Raw genomic sequence first — 21,719 nt, forward strand, 5'->3', positions numbered from 1 at the left:
TATCACTGTAGTTCAATTTTGTGTCTTGTGCATATACGTTTGTCATTTTTTTAAATTTTTGTTCGGTGTTTCTGCATTATTGTTATTGTATTATGCATAATCACTAACTATTGCACCCTACTAAATTCGTGCCTAGTAATAATGCTGTTCTATAGTATTGCAAAAATTTGTGTATTCCGTGTTTTCCCTTTTTTATTTTTTTTTTCCAGGACAAGATGTCACTGCTTTGCAGTCCTTTGTTAGTGGGAGCTGGTCAACTTGCTTGAGTGCAGATTTTACTTGAGTGCAGATGTACAGCACCATGAAAATGAGCATTCAATTCAATTCAAGTTCTATATGACCTGTCTGATAACCTCGTAATTCGTACGGTGACGGCCAAGCTCGAGACAAAGAAAAGTCGGTAGCACATCGGGTCTGCCTGAACCCGTGTTATTGACTACGTCAAGTCAAAACTACTAAGTAACAAATTAACGTCGCGTAAACACCGCTGGCGGCAATTAAGCGGGGAAATTTTCAAGTAACGAAATAAAGCACGGTAATTAAGCCATCATGCAGTGACCGGATGTTTGCGTGCCATCTTCGTCAACCGACGTTGTTGTTCAGGTTGCTTTTAAACTATTTGCTCAGAAACTGTGAAACACGGAGGAATGACAAATCTCTTTTACGGTATTACTCTTAATCTATTTTTGTTAATTAAAATGACCGTGAAGTACAAGATGTATACTATGGAAATCCAAAATCAAGATGGGGCCGACAGACGGAAAAATAATGTGGAATAAAATTTGGATGAACAAGGAAACACCTTTAACGCGCTTTAGTTCAAGATGTCGCTTAGGAAGTATATGGCCGATACGAAGGTAGCTTTTGTATGGCATGTGCACGTTTCGTGTTTACGTTTTCGGCGTTGTCCAATTCCAGAGGGACTGAATACAGGCAAGTTGGAACATCTAACTGGTGTATTTTCAAGGAATCTTCTTCGTCTGTCCCTCTCCTTCCTTGTCGAAAAAGTTTCCATCATGGCAGTGCTTGAGCATGCACCCAGTTTTCCCCTTCCCTCTCCTCTTCTATTCTCTATCTTGTCTACTAAGAATTGATATAAACAAGCACTGGTTTGTGGAGCTGACGCTTCGACGTTTCCGTTGCTTCCACATGGTGTCGCTACGCGGAGCGATACGTTTCTTTTGCTGTCAGTACCGGCTGTTTTGGCGCGCGTTTTAGCGGGGACCGCCAATATGGCAACTGTGGCGGCGCCTGGCGGTGGTTCCCGCTGGCGGCGCGTGTGGAGGGGGGTTCAAACCTGGCGTGGGCGAGGCGCACGAGTCCCCCCGACCCGGGGCTGCTCTCCCTTTCTCCAAGAAGACCGCGAGAGAAGAGGGAGCGCGGCGCATGCGCATTAGGCATTCTGCCCGCTGGCCTGTTGCTGCCTTCTCCCTCCGCGGCGACCGCTCTGCGGCGAGAACGCGAAGTCGTCGTCTTCGTCGGGTGGGCCCAACCCCACGAGCTCATCTGCTCCGGCCGGCCGACGCCTCCGCGTCTGCCCCCCGAGGGCTCGAAATAGCGCCTCATCGGGAGGAGAGGTGCCCGGGTCCTTTATTTTAACCGGCCGCGCCTCGGTCTTCAAGTGCTGCCCCCGCGTTTGACGCAATGGGTGCGCGTGTTCGAGAAGAGAGCCCGTCGGGCGTGTGAACGTCGCTCCCATGTCCTGCTGAAACCGCCGCCGGCGGCCGAGATGAGCGTCGACGCTAGGCTTCACCTCTACTGCGTGGTCGTGCCGCGGGCCCGGTACGTACTACAGGCCGCATTCCGACGAGCCCGCGGCTGGCGCTCGCTGGCTCGTAGCCTGTGCCTGCAGCTTTTCCCGCCTGCGTGGGGTCACGTGATTGGAGTTGTTAGCGCGCGTGTGTGTGTGGGTGCCGTGCCTGCCGTCCTGTGGCCGAGAGACCCATGCGCTCAGTCGAGTGCCAGCTGTTTCGCTGACTGACGCAGTGAGCGGCGACGCCGGCAGAGCCGAGCATGCCAAGCGAGCTGCGTTCCGATCACGACGCGAATGGCTGCTTGGCCGTCGCAGTGGCATGCGGCTGGCGCCGGCAGCCTTTGACATCGTGTGTGTGTGTGCTTGGTTATTTTGTGTCGGGCATTCCTTTTCAACCTCGTTTCGGCTGAAGCTCTCGTTTTCTTTTTGGGTCACATCGTTTGTTGACGCAGCAGCAGTCAGTTTGCTACATTTTTGGACCGCGGTCCCCATTCGTGTTTTCGAAAGCGCGATGCGGTTGCGCAATCTCATCTCCCGGTTCCAAAGCCGCGCTCGCTTGTGCGAGACCTGTCGGAGAGGAAGTGTGCACGTACGCGCCGGAGCAATTTGTAGTCCCATCACAGCCGTGCATAACACGTGCGGCCGCTGTTATCGTTGTTTCGCAGCCATTTATTTGGCGTCACTAAAGAAGCGAGTATGCGTGCCTGACAGCTCGCAGTGAATGCGCGACGCATGCGGGCACATTTTCGGCGCGTGGCGCCCGGCATTCGACGAATTTGCTTTACGCAGGGGGTTATAACGTCGCAGTCGTCAGCAAAATGCGCACGTTGTGGTACCACACAACACACTCTGCAGCATGCATTACAGCACCTGTATGGTTATTTATGCACCGCTGAGAAGACACGGATAGCGCGACTCGACAAAAATTTTTAGAAAAGGTGTGTGCGAATATTCGAAACTTTCGAATAACCAATCGGGTACTGTCAAATTCAATCCGATCATCCGATCAAATTCAATTCGAGTCATTATTCGTAAGTAGGAATATTCTTATTTCGAATATATCAGAACGTCAACTGAGGGCGATCAAACATACGATTAGAGCAAAAGTGTGGCACTTTTAATAGCAGCGGCCGTAGTGTAGTCATAAAACGCAAGAAGTATGACGTGGCGAAGCACGTGCGATACGTTGCTTGGAGAGTCGAGACCTTCATGGCTAAACCGCTATAACGCTCAATCACGGTAGAGTCCCGATTATGCTAACGGGCTGCTTACTTGTTCATAATGATTTAGTTGTGCTTTTGATGAACAACGCTTCATACTTTGCAACGTGATGACAAACGCTTGCTAACGTTGTGAATGCATACTAGGACGTGAATATCGCTTTGTATTATTATTTATTTATTTCCAATACCTCAAAGGTCCTCGAGGCGGTTTCGCATGAGGGGTGGGCGCGTACAGTCGGGGTTGAGCTGTTCGACGATGTGCTTGAAGTGAACAGGGCTCGAATGAAGTATCGCTGCATCGGGAAGCGTATTCGATCCAGTCCTTCGACGTTCGAACGAAGACAGACGGACGGGATGGAGGAGGGTATACGGCCTTATCATGGTGAAAACGGCTTGTCATTATTCCGAAACTATTCGAAAAGCATTTGATTCACTTTTGGCACAGTTAGATTCGTATTCGATTCGGTCTCAAAAATAAGTATTCGCACACCCCTAAAAGTTAGCGCTATAGCTTCGCTGCATAACATCGTAACGCTGTCGGTTTATGCAGCGAGCTTTTACTACAGGAGCGGCACCAAAATGTTGCCCTTATCGTGTGCTATAACGCGTAATGGTTCCTTTAATCACTTGATACAGCACCGCGAGCGTGTTTTATATTTTGTACTTAATTCTTAAAAAATCCAACGGAAACGTCACTACTCGTTCTGTCAACTAGCATTGTGTAAGCAACGCTTGACGAGATGGCATAGCACATGGCTTGAGTTACCTGCACAGTTACCTTGCGCTACGTGCTGAAACGGACCTGCAGGTATTGTCGATGCGCGTTTTCGTTTTTCAACATACACGTGTAACGAATTGGCGACGTATTTTCGGCGCAGTGCCACACGCTGTAGGTGCGTCGAATCACGTCGCTGTCGACACGGCTGAAGTGCTACGTATGCAGTGGTTTAATCGGCTTTAATCAGTAGCCCTGTATAGTGATGTTTTGTGAATGTATTTTTTTTTTTTGTGGACAGATGTCTGTGCGAAATAATAGGGCAGTTAAGGATAAGAAATAGCAGCGAAAATGGGTCTGAGCTCTTCTTGAAGTGTGCAAGTGCGGGTTTAGTGCTGGGCGTAGGTGGAAAAGGAAAAGCAAGGTTCACGGAGTTTCTCGAGAAAGCAAAGTCAGGGTCCAAGATTTCCGTTCGAACTAAACAGCCTGTTGTGGCTGTTTGTATTGCTGGTGACTCCGTTTGCGAGATTAACTGCGCGCTTTTTAGCTTCATATATTTAACTGGACCTTGAAGAGTTCGCGTACTTCCCGGTAAAGTACGAGAACTGTGCTTGTACCGAACTAAAATGAACGTGCTACGTCGGGGTGCTCAAGAACTATCGGAAATGGACTCCGAGAGTACCAGTACACCATTTGTTCTGACAGTGTAGAAACGACTCTGAAGAAGGACAATGACGTCATTCCTTAGCCCTGTGTTCGTGCCGTCTCCTGCGTTATGTATACATGTTACATGAGTTGGCGTACTTTGAGTTTTCATCGTTCTGACTGAGCACACTATAGGCTGCATTCATACATGCGTATAAAACCCCATGGTATGAAGTAGTTGTAAAGTTGTAAAGTGAGGAAAAAAAAAGTCTTGCCTGAATTTCTATGTGGATGTGCCTGGGGATCTTCAATGTGTTCCAGGCGGCCAACGACCGCCTTCTGAGTCGCTCCATGATTTCATCGTTGTGTCGGGAGTCAGCGATCCACAGGCCTCGAAGAGGTGAAGGGAATATCCTGCTTGAGTCCGCTCGCTCGTCGAAATGCCGCTGCAATACATACTATGCAATCAAAGCATTGCCGCTAGTATAAGAACCGGACGCAGAAAGGAATGTGGTAGACGTACGCGACGGTGCGCGGCTACCAACTGATTTATTTCAGGAAATTCGTGCATATCAAGCGTCGCAACCACCTTTTCCCTGTCATGAAAAACCCTGTCCCGCCTTCGCTTGCAAGGAACTTGTTAAGGCGATAATAGGCCAACCGGCGTGACGCTGACACGTGCCCATTTCGCCAGTTTGGTAAAGTTCGCTTCGATTGTTTCACGCACTATATATTGTCCTTGTGGTGAGCGTGCGCAACAGCGCAATCGGCAATTTTGGTGGGAGGGGAAAGCGGGTTCAGGTGCTTAAAAAGGCGTGTATTCTCTTCAGTGTACCAGTTGGAAATGGCACACCGTGGTGTGGTGTCTACCTTGTTTTTCATGCGTCTGTGTTATAGTGCTGTGGTATTAGTAGAAGCATCAGAGAAGTGGCTTCTTGGCTAAATAACCGTCTGAATGAAATCTTATTCACACACTTATTTATGAATTGGAAATATTGGCAACAAGCACACTATGACCCCGGCTGCTACACGAAGCTAAACATTTAAAATTAACGAAGTTACAACTATGTGAAGACAACGCACAATGAAGCCATGCAAAACACAACGGAAATTAATTATATTTAATTCAAATGTTAAAATCATAAGTAAAGGCAAGCAAATAATAAGTCCTTATTACTTCTACATTTCAAATAAAGATAGTTAATTTCATCTATGCCTTGTACGGCTTCGTTGTCTGTTTTCTTCATATATACCCTATAGTTGTCTTCTTTCTGGGGTTTTACGTGCCAAAACCAGTTCTGATAATGAGGCACGCCGCAGTGGAGGGCTCCGGATTAATTTTAACCACCTGGGGTTCGATCCCGCAACCTCGTGCTCAGCAGCGCAACGCTTTAGCTAACTGAGCCACCTCGGCGGGTACCCTATACTAATAACTCAAAAAAAAAAAAAATGTGCCCTTAGACCCCCATTCTTTCCGCTAAATGAATGAACGATGATGGTTGGTGAAGTGAAATTTTCCAGCTATTTAGCGCTTCACAATAGCCCCACTTGCTTGAATATTTACTAGAGCGAACAGACCTTTTTTAGGTATTCTGAACACCGTCACACTGAAGATTTCGTGAAGTTAGGGTTACGGGCAAACCGCACGTATGCTTACTGCAGGCCGACGTCAACCACCCGACGGGGTCACCGCACTGTATACATGTATGTCGGTTATAGGCTGGGCGTAACCGTTAGCAGGGACACGGTAGATGTGCTCTCCCCAAGACTCGAACCCCCCACTTTTTTTACGACCATCTCAGGTGCTCAACTCGCTGAGCCCTGGTCGATTCGTTAACGTGTTGCTGTCGCAAAGAAAAAAATAAAAAAGATAAATATTCGCGACGCCGCGTGCGTGACACGCTCTGCAGTGCACCTATCGATCGAGTATCGACTGTCGCGAAAGCACAGGGAAACGGGTGGCGACTAAAACTAGGACACCGTTCGTTCGTATATATACCACGGTTCGCCACGGCGAAACGTCATGCGCGACAGACACCTTACGCATCATTTGTCGTCGTCACCCGCCCAGCGAAAAGGCATTTCTCGGTGTTTACTCTTTACTACTTCCTTCAGTGTATACGTTGCTCTCAGCTGATGCTTATGATCGAGTCAAATCGCATTTCATTGAGCGCAAAACATTATAAGACGGCGGGTTTCGGCTAGTGTGTCGCAAGGTCTTGCCGGTCTCGTAGAGTTCTGCCTGCGCAATATTTGTTTTTGGAACATAGGTTAACCCGACGGCTTGGCATGTACTGCTTCAAGAGTAATATATGGGTAATGATGAGAGAAAGAGAGTGAAAGAAAAGAAAGCACTCGTATATAATACACGCGAACTTAACATAGTTTACCGAGTCACACAGATGCCTGTATCTCGCAGGAATGTTGGAAACGCCTTAAAGCAGCACGCGATGGCCCGGTCATCGCCACGGTCCAGAGGCGAGTGAACTTTGCGGTGAACGAACAACTACACAGTGCGTGCTTAAAAAAAAAAAAAAGTGTCGACCACATCGTTAAATCGACAGAACCATAGCTTCGCGCTGACCGACGGTGGGTAATTACGTGGACTGATGGCGATTCGCGTAATTAACCGAGCGTGGTGGTGCGCGTATTAGCACTTCAGGCTTAGTCCTTTTGGCACCGAAGTAGGTTACGATCATTCGCTGAACACTGCTTGGCGCAGTTAATCGTTCAAGCAGCTACGCCGAGCACGCAACGCTGTTACATTTGTGAGTCGCGTCTCTTGGTTGGTTGGTATACGTGGCTTTTCCGTTGTAGCAACGAATAACGGGCCATTACTGTAGACACGCGAGTCCAGGGTCGTCCAGTCCGATATATAACCATCATTTCTTCTACTTTCGTGGAAAAAAACGTGTCACCGATATCTACTAACAATAATCATCTGAAAACCTTCACTGAATATTTAAGCTGGCATGGGTGCTTGAATACTGGGGCCGTATTATCTAACGATTATTTTCATTTTGCATTGTTCCTGTTTTTCGTTGCTGGCTGGCAGGACGCCACGGCGCCTGCTTTGTCGCCGCGGTATCGGCCAGTCGGCGCGATAAGTGAATGGGAAGGAATAAAATCAATAAAATTGATGGAAAAGAATACTTACACAACACGGCTTCTGGTCATTTGTCCCTCTTAAGAGTGGGCGACCCTGTATGTTAAATCACCGCGCGACACTTAAAACGAGCGATCAGTGCTTAGACAGCTTAATCACGTGCAGCCGCCGTAGCATCTTAACGGCGCAACCTGATGCATCTGTCAGAATGCGGCAATTAACCGGGGACGGGAATTGAGCTCGCGTCCTAATGCTCTGAAGCGTCAGAACGCATGTAACGGAGTGTGCTGTAAATCTGCGGGCTAGTTCACACCGGCGATTGACAGGGGTCGTGAGATCGATCGCGACTGAGGAGCGACTTAAGGCGACCGATGCTCAGTTCACACCGGCATGCGCAACCTTCCCGTCGCCACACCCAAATATCTCGCGATTGGTGCCGTTCACATCTGCTCGGAACACCATCGCCACGTAAAATAAGCGTCAACGTATATACAGACGTCCCGCCCCTGCGTATCCGATTGTTTCAGAAGCTTTGCAATCGCGCGACTGAAAAATCGAGCAGTGAGCGATTGGCCCAAAACGGTCGCTTTTCGACCAAAGCGACCATTTGCAACCAACTTGGTCGCGCGACCACTGCGAGTCGCCGCCGGTGTGAACGAGCCCTTCCTCTCAGAACTGTCGAAGCGTTCAGTACACACGCGCGCGCTCCCATTAAATGCGACGACGCGTGCACGTTCCTGTCGTCGGAATCACGGCTTCGACCTGCACTTGGCTCTCATCATCAGCGCCGTGAAAAAAAAAAAGAATCCGACGCGATTACGTGCGCCGCCGATCAGCGGTGTCCGTCGCTGCGAACGTACACATACACAAGCGGGTACGTACGTGTTTGCGGCGAGACGTCGGCCACGCTAGAGAGCGGTAATTTTCTGTCTCGGCATGCAGGCTCACCTACTTTTCTTGAAAAGAAAACGGCCGCTGTATACACCAGACTACCACTTACCGGCGTGCCACGAATATCCAGCACGGAGTAAAGTATGTAGAACGCAATGCAATCGGGCTACGGGCTCCTTGTAATTGCGCTTTCTCGTGCGCGTGCTGATCGAGGGCAGGTGAATGACTTTGCAGAAAGTTGTAAAAGGAGCCACGATAACACGAGATGTCTGAATGCGGCCGTGAAAGGTTCCTATATGTTACGCTTGTTGCGGCTCTACTAACATCTCGGAAACAGAAATTGTGCCACGCTTGAAAACAGCGTCACAGATGTGGACGAGAGATAAGAGCCAAGCGCCTGTGTCACATTGTCGCGTTGTAGTGACTGTGAAGTATCAAGCACTTACAGAAGTGTGATTTAAAAATTTAGCTATTTATAGGGCGAACCTAATTGTGCCCTTTTAAAAACGAGCCACACTAATACTCACAACGATAGCGGCCAACGCAGTCGTCGGTCGTGGAAATCTCAACTGATGGATCAAGTACACCTGCTGTTTATACATGTATCGCCGTTCATTCCAGAGTGTTCCAGAATGTGCTCGCGTACATTGGTGAATGTGCAGCACTGTTCGCGTCGCGCGCATGATTCGAATCGGCAAGGCTGAATAAATCGGCTGCAACAAGAACTTTCGAATGCAGTAGGCACGTTTCGCGCCGAGCGATAAGTGGTTAACGGGATTAACCCGGTAGAAAACGGTCATCGGCAAAACAGTGTACACGTGACACACGGTCCTTTGGATTTTTGTTAGAAAAAAAAAAGGGGGGGGGGAGGAGGAACCCTCTCAATTTGGAAGTGCCCGCTTTCTACCCAATTCCCTCGTTTGGAACCGCGCACCATATTGAATGAATTGAATTGAATTCTGGGGTTTTACGTGCCAAAACCGCGATTTGACTATGAGGCACGCCGTAGCGGTGGTTTCTTGATTAATCTTGACCTTCTCTTAATCTCTCGCTCCCCTTTTTCCTTCCCCCAGTGTAGGGTAGCCAACCGGGATCAGTCCTGGTTAACCTCCCTGCCTTTCATTAAATCATTTTCTCTCTCTCTTTGACCTCTGCGGGATCTTTTACGTGCCCCCAAATGCACGGGACACGGGCGTTTTTGCATTTCGCCTCGTATCAATTGTTCTATTTTTAGAGTCGTCAGACCAGCGCCCAAAGTAAAGAAAAAGCACGTTCTCGCATGGCATAAATCTGCCACACGAGTTGATTGTACCACGCCGTAGCTGCGTAGCCAGGCGCGTGAAAACGTGAGGCCGCCAAGCACTTTATATCTGTCTGGAACATATATCTGTGCTGGCGCCGCGCTAGGACTCGTACTATTTGTTCCGCACCATCTGCGCATGCGTAGGCGCGCCGCAAGCGTACGTGTGGTACGCTTGCGGCTTTGAGTGGCTCGCGGGTGTGGTACCGCGAACAGAAGAGCGTACGGGCGATCTTCTTCGCTCACGTGCTCGGAAGCCGAACGGGAAAGCTTCTATGGAATATTCCCGCGAAACTACTGTGGACGGGCAAGTGATGCGGGATGGCAAGCGGTGTTGCGTTGTTGGCTGCACGAACTTCAGCCCTCGCCATCCGCAAACACAGTTTGAGCCGATGCCGATCGCGTTCAACCGAGGTTAAGCCTATCACAGTGGCCAAGTTCGTGCGTCTGCTGCTGGCGGACCAGACCCACTGATATGAAGGTAATTAAGCTATTAGGATGAGGAAAGCTGCTTCTGTAGTTCAGTTTTGACTATACGGATTTGAAATAAACCATTCCTCATTTCGTACAGTGCACACGCAAAAAGCGACAACACGACGCGCAATCAACATCCGTATACGTTGCCGTTCTCGAATGCGGCCAGTCGCACTCGCCGGCGCTTCCCTAAATGAAATGTGACTACGCAAATCCATGGGTGTATTATTACCTATTGTTATGCTGACATTATTTACCTTACGAGGTGCACTGTTTGCCTCGTATCCCAAATGGGCAGCAAGCGGAGGCCCCTTCGATCCAGCATGCGTAAACAACCGTCTCGTTCAGCTGCCAACGATGTCATACTTCATGACATCGGCGTTTCCGCGAGAAAACTATACATTCTCTAAATGAACGATCATACGCGCAATGTCCCAATCTATATCTACTTTACGGAACACTAATTGTGTGCATGAAGAGAATACGAAGAATAAATAAGCAGGCTGCACAACGCTTCCCTACTATACGGTCTCCCGCTCGCTGTTTCGAAGGTGCGTGGTATCAGCGCGACCCAGAGTGATGTAACGGTGCTTACATGCACAAAATCGACGTGTTTTGATATGTTCTGACATTAACTGATGTCACCTATGAGCGGCTATCTCAAGCGAACGACGTACGAGTGGTCGCTGTACCTGCCGATGTAAACAAATGCACAGGTCGGTGCTTTGGACTGTCAGCGGCGTTCTTGTGGGATACAAATGCGGAAAGTCGTGCTCCACATCTTACAGTGAGCATGCGAAGCGGTTCCCTGAGAGGGGTAAAACACCTAAAATAGCAAGCAGCACGTATATCAGTGGTTAAGGCTACCCCGTGGTCTTCATGTCGCAGCGCGATATGTTGGGCATGGGTGCTGGCTCTAGTGGTGGAGGACGGCGATTCGTGGCTATTGAATTCTTCTGAATCATAACTGCCACTGTTTGACAGATCCGAATAGGTGGTGCAGCTTACATGCAATGTCACCCGAAGGTCCCCGAAGGTCCGGCGCGGTCACGAATAAGCTGAGCGTCTGCTCTTCGCCGGTTTCGTTCACGCCGCGGGCGAGACCGGCATGCATTTGGCGCCTTCCCCGCCGGGGATACATTCGTGACGTCACAGGCAGAGGTTCGCTCGGCTGCTTGCTCAGGTTTCGGTTTCGTTTTCGCGCTTTTTTGCTTATTTAAAATTATTTTCGAAGTTGCGGAACAATTCTGCTATCAGGTGCGTCACAGGAGGGTCTCGGGAACCTAAATATTTTATTAGCTCGACATGGTCAAAAAATCGCCGTTAATCGCGAGCGTACCGGCATCCCTATGTGCTCAAAGACAAAAGGAAAGAAACAGGTTCCTGACGCCCGTCCCTTTAGCTACCCGCGCCCTCAGATAGCGTCGGCATGGGGAGCGCAATTCCTCGTCGCAATTGCCATAGTTTCGACAAGCTGGCTCCCGCCATCGCACGTATGTCGTGCGGGGAAGAATAATAACGTCAGGGGACGCGAGCGAGGTCAAGCGTCGCCACGCGTTTTGTAATGTAATGCCTTTTCGTTGCCTCTAAAAAAAAAAATGACTTCCCTCTGTCGTCTCGGTGTCATAAACTCTCGCCGTGGTTGTCGCAGCAGCACTGAGAGCGGCCTGGACAACCCGTTCCGGCCCGATGGCGAGCTGAGCCGGGAGGCGGACACCATCGTGAGCCTGATCAAGGAGGGCAAGCCCATCACGCCGGTCAAGGGCGAGCCGGACGGCTTCTTCACCTCCCAACTGGACGGCTCGGTCACCCACTCGTCCCCGCAGCAGCAGAACCAGCAGCTGCAGCAGCAGGCTAACGGCGAGTCCAAGATCTCGCCCGCCAAGGCGCCGGCGCCCGTGGCAGCCGACAGGCCCGGCACGAACGGGTCCGCCGCGCCGCCGGGCGTCAAGAAGGGCGTCGTCGAGGTATGTGTATACTATACGTCAGCATGTATACGTCACGTGACGTTTTTGCTCTCTCTCTCTCTCTCTCTTTTATACAGCGAAATACATATATACGGTATTCAAGAGGATAAGCTTTAGCTTGGGGGCTCCTATATATCTAAGTACTTCGTGATCGGAGAAATCGTTTTTCTTGGCAACCACTGCACCAAATTTGATGGGGTTTGTTGAATTTAAGGAAGTTGAAATATAGCGACTGCAGGAAGCAGATTTTTTATTTAAGCCGTTAACTTTTTTTATATATTGTTGAAAATTGCGAAATTTAAGAAAAAAAAAAGACGAAGCTATCAGTTTACGTCTCTAACTCAGAAATGAAAAAAAAAAAAAAAAAAACGATGTTACTGTTCTGTAAACTACACCTAACAATACATATAAAGTGGACCAAATTGATGTATTATGTATCCCTCTTAAATATAACACTAATTGCGGATGTATTGCGTCGTTTGGACAGGTTACCGCGCATGCGCGGCATGCATCACACCACTTCAGCTCAGAACGCGCATTGAGGACGTTATACGTGCACGCAGAGCAAACTTAAAGTGCTCGTGAAAGGGCGCTGTTCACGTGAGGAAAACGCTACCGCGTGAAAAAGAAAACTTGCTAGCTCGGCGCTTTCTACTTGAACGTTGCTCGAACCCGTTTTTGCGTGAGCAAGATCTTATCGTTGTTGATGACTCGGTGGCGGGAGAAAACGCGTGGAGCTCGTGCTGCTGCTGCAAACGCTGCTTCTGCCTTTGTCCGGGTGCATTCGAGAGCGCCCGAGATTGTTGTCCACACGTTGCTTATCTAGAGAGCGCTGCTTCGGTGCCTCGGCGAATGCCTATTTGTCCGGTTTTGTTTCCATGCGGGCAAACTGTTTCTGTACATAAGTAGCCTCATATCGCACTCACGAAGTATGCCGGCTATAATTCGGGCGGCGAGGCAGTCATGCACTTCGGCTTCCATCGGTGCGATCAAGGAAAAGTTCGATGTTGTGACCAGCTCTCGAACGTGAGACGGAATGGTTAAGGTGAACGTACTAGAACAGCGAGCGGCGACAGTACGCTCTTAACTACTTTTTTAATCAGCGTTGCGTTGTGTACGCAAGAGCTTCTGCCTAAGCTAGACCATACTGCGCGCCCGGCCTGCTCCGCTTTCAGCACTCCCATCATAGTCATAGAAAATACTCTATCACGTTTTTCGAACCGACTGCACCAGAGAACAAAAGTTGTGGCTTTATTTGTTGAGGCCGATGCTTAGGATAGCTGCTGCACCCGTCGCTCGATTTATTTCAGTATCGGGCACCTTTAATTTTAGCTAAAATTGTTCGACACTGGACTCTATAGTCCTTATTGAGTGCATTGAGCGTCCAGTGACGACACATACCCTTGAAGTCTCTCATTCTCCCGTACCACATGCACCTGTCTCGAATTGCCACGTAGCGTGCGCAAAGGTATAGTACGAAGCTGGCTTTTGCAAAACAGCAGTTGGGTAAACAGCGATGGTGCAAATTTTCGTGAAGTGCAGCAAAGATGCGTGCTGATCGGCGCCAAGATCGCGCCAGCATGGTCAATTTTGTCGAAACGCAAGCTGCCTGCTCTGGCGCTGTGTTCAAGATTCGAAAATTGGCATGTCCGTCGTGACTGATAGTTCGAAGTGACTCGGCTCGTACTCGAACCCTCGTCCTTTTCCTCGCCCCTCTGCAGGTGCAACATGGCATCGTGGTGCCGCCCTCGGACTCCTCCACCGTGGAGCAGGTGATGATCAAGAAGAAGCCAAAGTGCAAGTGCTGCGTCATCCAGTAGGCGCCGTTGGGTTGTGGACACTGTGCCGGCGGGCGCCGACTGCTGCTTCGCTCTGTGCCTCTACATGGGTGTTTCTCTCTCTCTCTATCCTATCTCTGTCGCGCTGTCTTTGGCTTCTTCGAGCTTTTTTTTTTTTTATTTATTCATCCCGTAGCTGAAGCTGTTGAGCAGCCGATGGACTAGGGCGGTCCCTGCGGGCCGCGCCGACCAAGCGGGAGGTGATGATGTCGTCGCCGTCGTCGTCGTCAAAGTGAAAATGCGTCGTGTTTTTTGCGATCCGAGCGTGCCTTTGACCACCGCCACTCCTCCAAGTTTGTGCGAGGAGCAAGGGCTCTCCCAGTGAATATCCAAACCCCGGTTTTGTTCCCGAGTGTGCGACTCCGCGGTCGGTATGCGTGGCTCTGTCAACCGTCATTCCGGTGACACATTTTCGCGAGCGGTCGAGGGCGTGGCCGAACGTTGGCTTTAACTTTAGTGAAGCCTTAGGGGCTCGTTCTGCCTAAGCGATTGCGCGGGGACGGACGTTTCGCGAATGTCCGCGAATAAGAACAAGAGAGGCGCTGCCTTTCCTTCTTTTTTTTTCTTTTTCTTTTTTTTTTTTTTTTTTATCCTGTCCTTGGCGCAAGTCCCGAGCTCGTGGTCGTTGAGGTGGGTTCGCGCGCGCGCACGTCTTTGTGTCTACAGTCCTGGTCGGAAGCTGAATCTTGTGATTTTGGCATGGATGTGACGGTTTGTGGACATCTTGAGATGCGCTCTCGGGCCATTTATTCTTTTTTGTCGATCGCCGCTGAATTTAGTCCCGCGAAACCTCGCTGGTACCTTGAGACATCGTTGTCTTACGTGAGCGTAATATGAAGCCATGTTCACTCCATGACTGGTGTAGATGCATTGACGGCTTATCACGGAGCTCGATTACGTATGTGGTGTTTCCCTCTTGCGGGACACCTCGCGATATCTTAACGAAGCAGAGAGCAGCTCCCGCTGAGCAGGCCGTGATGAAACCGCGTGTAGTACAAGGTGTGCATGTCTTTTGGCAGCTAACAAGCAAGGAAAGCCCACGTCACAAGTGCGAATCTTGCGCCGCCGTTGTGCCACACCGACGGGAAGAAAAAGAACGCTGGTGCGGCGTTTGGAACGAAGCAAGCGGCGGGCAGAACCGGTGACCGCCATGTATCTGTCAGAGGAGCGGCACGGTCTTCATCGTCCGAATCGCCCTCAGCACAAGCCAACGGGGCTAGGCTAGGGACGGGCTATTCGCGCGCGACATAAGGAGGACCTTTCGGATTTCAAACCCAATCGGGGCCGTATAGACGGGAGCAGAGAGGAGCGGACGACGAGCATACCCTCTCAGTCTTGCACTGTGCGTGGCTCCGCATGTTGTAGCCCCGGCTCGACGCCTTGTTTCGGATTTCGTCGGCGGAGAGGACGCGGGCCAGGCCACGACTGCCGTGTGATATATGCAGTTCTCCCGCCCGCCCATTGCTTTGTCGTTTCGCAACGCGAATTTCAGGAGCCGGGCAGCAGCCTCGACACGCGATGTATTTGTTCGGCGCGTCGTCGAAAGCGACATGCGCGCGACATGTACGTATGTATTACCTTTATTTTAGAGACGGAGAAGGGCCGTGTGTTGCCAACTAAAGTCGCTGGACACTGGAAAGTCGAGGGAGTTCGCACCTCGTGTGATGCGGAGGAGCGTCTAAATGTGTACCGTAATACATAACGGGTGCCGGAGAGCTGCTTCGAGGGAACGCGCCAGTATTAAGCGCTGAATGGCAACCCGTTGTTTTCGTGCAACAGAATGAAGCGCTGACGATGACGGGTGAAGACTACCTTGCCAGAGCTTTCCTTCGGGCCGCAAAAAGTGTTCAACCTTCTTCCGAAGCAAAGTGTTCCTTTCTCGGTGGGAAAGGGAGCCGCGCTTGGAAACGTAGCAGCTAGTTGTTACACACGTCCTAAGTTGACAACCCCTATAACCGAAGCAGGCGCGCATGGCGGAGATGTCACGGCAGCTTTTCGTTGTTGCTGAGCAGACGCTGTCGTCGGTCTCGAAGATGTATACCCTCGCAAACCCGTCGACTTAATAGAGCTATAGCGTCGGCCTAGCAATCCCCCCCGCCATGTTTCGAGCGCAGTCCCCGAAATCTATATACATGTGTGTACTGCCGGCACAGATACGCGTACCAGATGCGTTGCCTGGCGGAACCTTGCGCTACTTTCCAGTGCCTAGCGACTTTACTGCCAACTGACCCTCCCTCGAGACTCGCGCATCACCGTCTTAGCGCGCATATACGACGTGAAACACACAGACACAGTTAATATATTTTGTCCTGCTTTGCGTGTTACCGTAGGTGTAAATAAGGCAGCACACATTATGTCGGGCACCATCCCCTCCTAGCCACTCCCCATTTCCCCGTGTTCTAGTTTTTTTCGTTTTTTTTTTTTCTTTGCTTCCTCCATCTTGAGCCCGCGTGCAATATGTATTGCGCTGGCACACGGAACATACGGGGCACGACCATACTGGCGGAATGACGCGCGCCGAGTGTGTATGGCGAAAGAGCGCAGTCGCGTCGGAAAGGCCGTACTCAACTACGTTTAGTCGCCGAGGTCACGTGACTGGGCGAACATCTCGTCTACCCCTGCACAAGCGGCTCGGTGTGCATTCAAGTTCTCCCTGCGCTTTCTTACGATTCTAACGAAAACGATGCGGCATCTGTGCGGAATCTGTATTCCGTACGAATGGCCCATAAGACGGGGCATGCACAGATGCTGCGTCACCTGGGAAAAGCGGCTGGCATTGGCGATAACTCGTGACGGAGTAGAGAGAGGGCGGTATAGTTCCTCGCGTCGCTTGACCACGGTCTCCACGATTGGCGGCGCGCCGCAGAAAGAAAAATTAATGAAATAAAATCAAAAATTGAATAAAAACAAATCCTACACACTTCCGCAAGCGTCAGGAAAATGTTGCCGCGCGCGTTTTTTCGCGAGTGTGACCGTGCCCGTAATATTACGGGCTCCGCGGCCACCATGCATTGTAGCAGACACGGTGGCAAGAGTGTACAAAGGTCTTTCCTTCCCTTCCTCCTGTAGGTTCCATTATTGCAAATGTCTACAACGTCCTCGATACCCTCTTCGTCGTCTTTACTTTATTTTTGTTCTATACCGTTTTTCCCCCGTTGGCTGTTTTTAGTCGCACTTTTAAAAGGAGTTGTTTTCGTCGAGACGGCCCGTCGTAGGACGCCGCACATGGGCGCCCCTCTGACGTGCGGCTACGCGCCCGTTCCAGTCGATCCCGGTATTTGGAGCTCGCGGCGTTCAATTTTTGTGCGCGTATGCATATCCGAGGGAAATGGATTCTTATTTTTAAATTATACCTCGCCCGTGTGATTTTAATGTCGCAGCTTTATTTCTCTAACTTTTGGCGACGCGGGGCGTTAGAGCCAGTCCGCAAACAAGTTGTAGGCCTTTTAAGACGAGTTTGGCGTACAACGAACGTGCAGCTAAGCGTCATTGTGTGGAACCGTGATAACATGCTCGTGTTAGCTGCCCAGTGTATTTCAGACGGTAGCACTCGCCGAGCCTGTCCGTAAAGTCACCGCCAAATTTTCTTTTCTGCGGTAACGACAGAAATTCTTGCATTTTGAAACGTACCGCTGTCATTGCGAAATATATTCTTGTTGAGTAGGGAGAATTTCGCAACGTGATGTCACGAAAAAATCAGTTTTGTTGTGGCGAGATGAATTCTTTTTTTAAGTGTGACGTCTTGTTGCGACAGATTTATTTTTTCTCGGCAAGATATCGCGCTTACAGCAAGAATTTTCGTCGTACTTAGGGAAGTCTCCTGTCGTAATTTTAATTCGGGTGCCGAACACAAAATGGTTTTTACGTTCCCTAGCTGCAGAACGTGACATTTCTTCTCACCATTTCGCTGTAGGCAAGACGAGAGGGCTGTCTCCAGCTGCAGGGCTTTCGTGAGCGATCACGTGACCATGATCGGTACACTTGGAATGAGTTCGACCGGCATCTGCTCTCTCCAAACATATGGTTGCTTTGGAGCAAGTTCTCGTTTATTATTATTTTTTCGCAAGCTTTCCGCCGTAAGTTATCGCTTAAAGTGATGAGTACCGAAAAATAGGTAAGCGGCGAGCCCGTGCATGCATCTGCGGCCGAATTCCTCGCGCTTTTTGTTTGTGAAGGATGTTTCGTCATTAGCCAGCGCCTGTCTGAACCGCTTCTGTGAATACGGGCCTTAGGCCCGCGCCCTAAACGTTACCTCTTTGGTACTCCGTCTTGCAGCGCCCCGTTTACTTATAGAAACACAAGTTGTCTTTAGATACGCGCTATCCGCGGGCGCCCTCTTTCAATTAGCATCACCCGAATCTGTTTCACGCCTTTTCCGGTCTATGGAATTCCTGCGGTGTCAAGTCGTAGCCAGCAGCCCGTTCTACGTCATTACGTTTCGGCCGCCGTGTGTACAAGTTATAAATGCTTTTCTTTTCCTTTTTTTTTTTTTTAGATAAGACGTACATCTTTATCCGATGCTTTTACCGGAAGCAGCTCGCAGGGGTCTATATCAGCTGTGTCCAGCAATAACGCAATGCCGCCAGTTGGAACGGAACTCCTTTCATGATCCTCGGTTATCTCCCGTGACCAGTTTTCGGAAGTCAGCAGATGTGGCGCCCCCTATAAGTTGAAATCAGCTAGAAGTTGGCCACTGGCGTTAACGATCGACAACCACTAGATAAGTCTGTTCACGGGTACCGTGACAGTTCGGCTTCCTCTAGAGTCCGGGTCAGAGTGCCAGTATTGGATACGGGAACTATGAAGGGGCTTCGTGACGTACGTTTTAATCGTTTGGTCCCGAACGGTGAACCGCGTGAGAACTTCAAAGCTTCGCGCTGTTGCTAGTACACACGTTGGCGTGCACATTTGTCTCGCATCCTCCACGGTTGAGAAGATGTCCCCAATCGCGAAGTTGGTTTTCATTGCACTGAAGCGCGCGTTTGTTGATGAGAGTCACAGACTCGTGGGACGTAGCTGTAGTTCGACGCAGTGGGACTATGTACTTGCGGACTGTGGCGAGGAAGGGAAAGCTAGGGTGGCGCAGCGCGCACATGCAAGAGCGCCCCTGAATAAAGTCCGACAATCTCATCCGCGTTAGCTTAAGCTGTGGGAGAGAAACGTAAACATCGTATATACAATGGGAAAGTTAGACAAAATGTACCACCGAGTGTGAAATTTGATTTCTTTACGTCCGCGTTCGGGCAAATGCGAAACTGTCGCACGTAGCTACGCTGATTCAGTATCTGTTCGAAGAGATCGAAAGCGCCGTCAAACGCTGCCGGAATACTTGGCGCAGTAACGCTATAAGTGCAGCAGCTCCGCCCCCGTGGCTTTCCCTTCATTACCAGCAAAAGTTGTCCGCGAATGTCGCTGCCGAGCGGGCCGTTAGAGGTCAGCCTCATGTCCAAGCCCGTGTTCGCTCGCTTGCGTAGCAGCCTGACGACGACTGTGTGCCGTGTTTTCCACTGGTGTCTTTGGTGTTACCGAACCGACTTATGGTGACGTGTTGGCTTCGTGGCCTAACGTACCGAAGGCGATATTTTTTTTTTCTTTCTGTCGTCAAATCTGTGTGGTTGTGTGTGTGGCCTAGGGCGACTGTGTCAGATGTGCACGCAACCTTGCAAAGGTACTGTACGAGAGGGACTTGGTAGAGATGTGAGAACATGCGTGTCGGTTTTGTACGTCCAGACTTGTCGATTGAAGACATGGTGGGACACAAGCTGTGAGATCGTGATGTCAGTGATTTGTATGCACAGCGTAGAAGGCGACGGAGACGTGTAGGTGACAATGTGTATTGACAAGGGCTGTGCCCGCTTCACAAGTTGACAGTGTTTTTTCAGCGGCATTTGGTTTGTTCCGCCAGATCTGCTTGACACGGCTTTTCAGCCATCCTTAGAAATGGGAAGGAGGCGGAGTGTGTGAACGTGATTTGATGGCGTCATTCTGGCTGTCCTGCTCTTGCAATACGATCACAGGAACAACTTAGATACAGCCTTTGTCGAAAGAAGTGAAGCCGTGCGTGCACGACTAGGGCCGATACTGGCACGTCTAGTTGACGCCCGGTTGCATCTGTGCTGCTCAATATCGCTGGAGAGGAAAACGGAATTCTACCCTCCAGAACATCCTATCGCCATGAGTTCCACAGGCGCAACACGGCAAATCAAGGAATCGGCATCTATGCTCCCGCCGGCTTCGTTTCTTTTGACAAACGCTGTACATCTCTATCACGTGTCGCTCGTTTTCTGGTGATCAAAGAGACGTCGGAATTAGTCGTTACCGCGCAGCGTTCGCGTCAGTGGTATCAAATAGAACAACTAACCTCTGGCGTTCACCAAGCTCGCCACCGGAAAGCCGTGACAAAGCGGATGTCGGATGTTCTAAATACGGGAAAGCGCCATGTTCACCGAACAATCATCGTAAGCGCTTGTTCCAAGAAGTTCTGCCCAATCGGATAATCGTTGTCTCGCCACTTATCTACCACCAGGTTGGTTAGGCGTTCGTTGTTGAATCCCTTTATTGTACTGACTGGGCTTGATGATGCCCGTTGCTTTTATCTGTGAGGTACTACGGTAAAGCCTCGTTGTAACGAAAACACGATAAAACGGTAAAACGTTTGGCGTTAAGAAAATGCGGTGATTTGACTGCAAAGCCACAGCTGCACCGAAAACATGCTCAAAGCGCAAGATTTGTCTCTGCGACTGAGGCCTTACCGTATAACCAATGTCGCGGAGGTCCAGCCTCGCGGGTCATGCATGGTCTCGTGACGTTGCTGTGTGTTTACTCGTTTTGCTTTGTTTTATTTCTCAAATAAGGAGACCGTTTACCTTTCTCTTTCCGCTCCCTCTGCCTTGCGCACACTACGGCGCATGCGCTCCAGCCTCCGCGAGACAGTGGAAGTGGATAGCGAGGCGTAAACGGCGATTTCAAGTGAAACCGTCTGAACGGCGCCTCATGTTCTGTGTGCGTTGTGTGAGATCATGTGGCGGTGCGGCGATACCACGTGCGCGCAGCAGCACGCTGTGTGTGCCGACGTGACAGAGAGAGCGCAATGTTGCGGGTCGACGATGGGCCAGCGATTGTACAAAAACTTGAGACGGGCCCGTATGTAGGCTGGTCTGAATAAAAATGTGCACCTGCAGGTGAAAGCGGCTCGTTGTGTTACTTTGTCAGGTAGCTGCATATACGTCGCGAGTCAGCTGGTTAAAGCATACCTGATGAACTGATAGGGAAAGAATGTTGCACTTTTCCCAGACATCCAACGCAACTGGCGACGCTTCACGACCGAAATAGCAGCTGTACGCTTCACCAAAGCACTTTGGCAGTTCTAAAGCCCCTCCATACACGTTTCCGCCGACCAGAGGTGGTGGCGCGTGGGTGGAGGGGCTTTAGGCAGTTCGTGTGATGAGTTGGTTCAGAAACACACCTCCTCTCCAGGGTCTTCGAGCGAACGCAGAAAGTCAACCTGATACGTAACCATTGCTCGGGAATCGCCGATTAGCTTCATTGGAGGCGTTAGCCTTCCGTGCAGACTCGGAGCCGGAATGGCCAATGATACGGAATATCCAACGGGCCACATGGCCGACGAGACGACATGTCAAAGGAGATGGAATGCCCACTATTGGACATTCCGTCTCGTTATAGATTCAGGAAATAGTAGCGATGTTATAATATCTTGGGACATTATGCGAAACTACAACGTGTCAGGAACGTTCATGCTATTTTTCCCACCTGATAAGTCGATGTACGAGAGGCGAGTCAAAATTAG

General features: G+C 50.2%; 1 protein-coding gene across 4 annotated transcripts in view; it reads left to right on the forward strand.

The window, feature by feature from the left end:
- LOC119466591 (uncharacterized) overlaps positions 1-21,099 on the forward strand; it is a 156,185-nt gene extending 135,086 nt beyond the window's left edge. For 3 of the 4 annotated variants that reach the window (XM_049657629.1, XM_049657630.1, XM_049657627.1), the window contains 2 exons: positions 11,759-12,074; positions 13,796-21,099. In XM_049657629.1, coding sequence (XP_049513586.1) covers positions 11,759-12,074; positions 13,796-13,894 — 415 coding nt within the window. In that variant the 3' untranslated portion in view covers positions 13,895-21,099. The remainder of the gene's footprint in view (positions 1-11,758; positions 12,075-13,795) is intronic. The other variant, XM_049657628.1, reaches the window with a different exon arrangement.
- The last annotated feature ends 620 nt before the right edge of the window (positions 21,100-21,719 follow it).

Source organism: Dermacentor silvarum, chromosome 10 (genome assembly GCF_013339745.2).
Source record: "Dermacentor silvarum isolate Dsil-2018 chromosome 10, BIME_Dsil_1.4, whole genome shotgun sequence".
NCBI lineage: Eukaryota > Metazoa > Arthropoda > Arachnida > Ixodida > Ixodidae > Dermacentor > Dermacentor silvarum.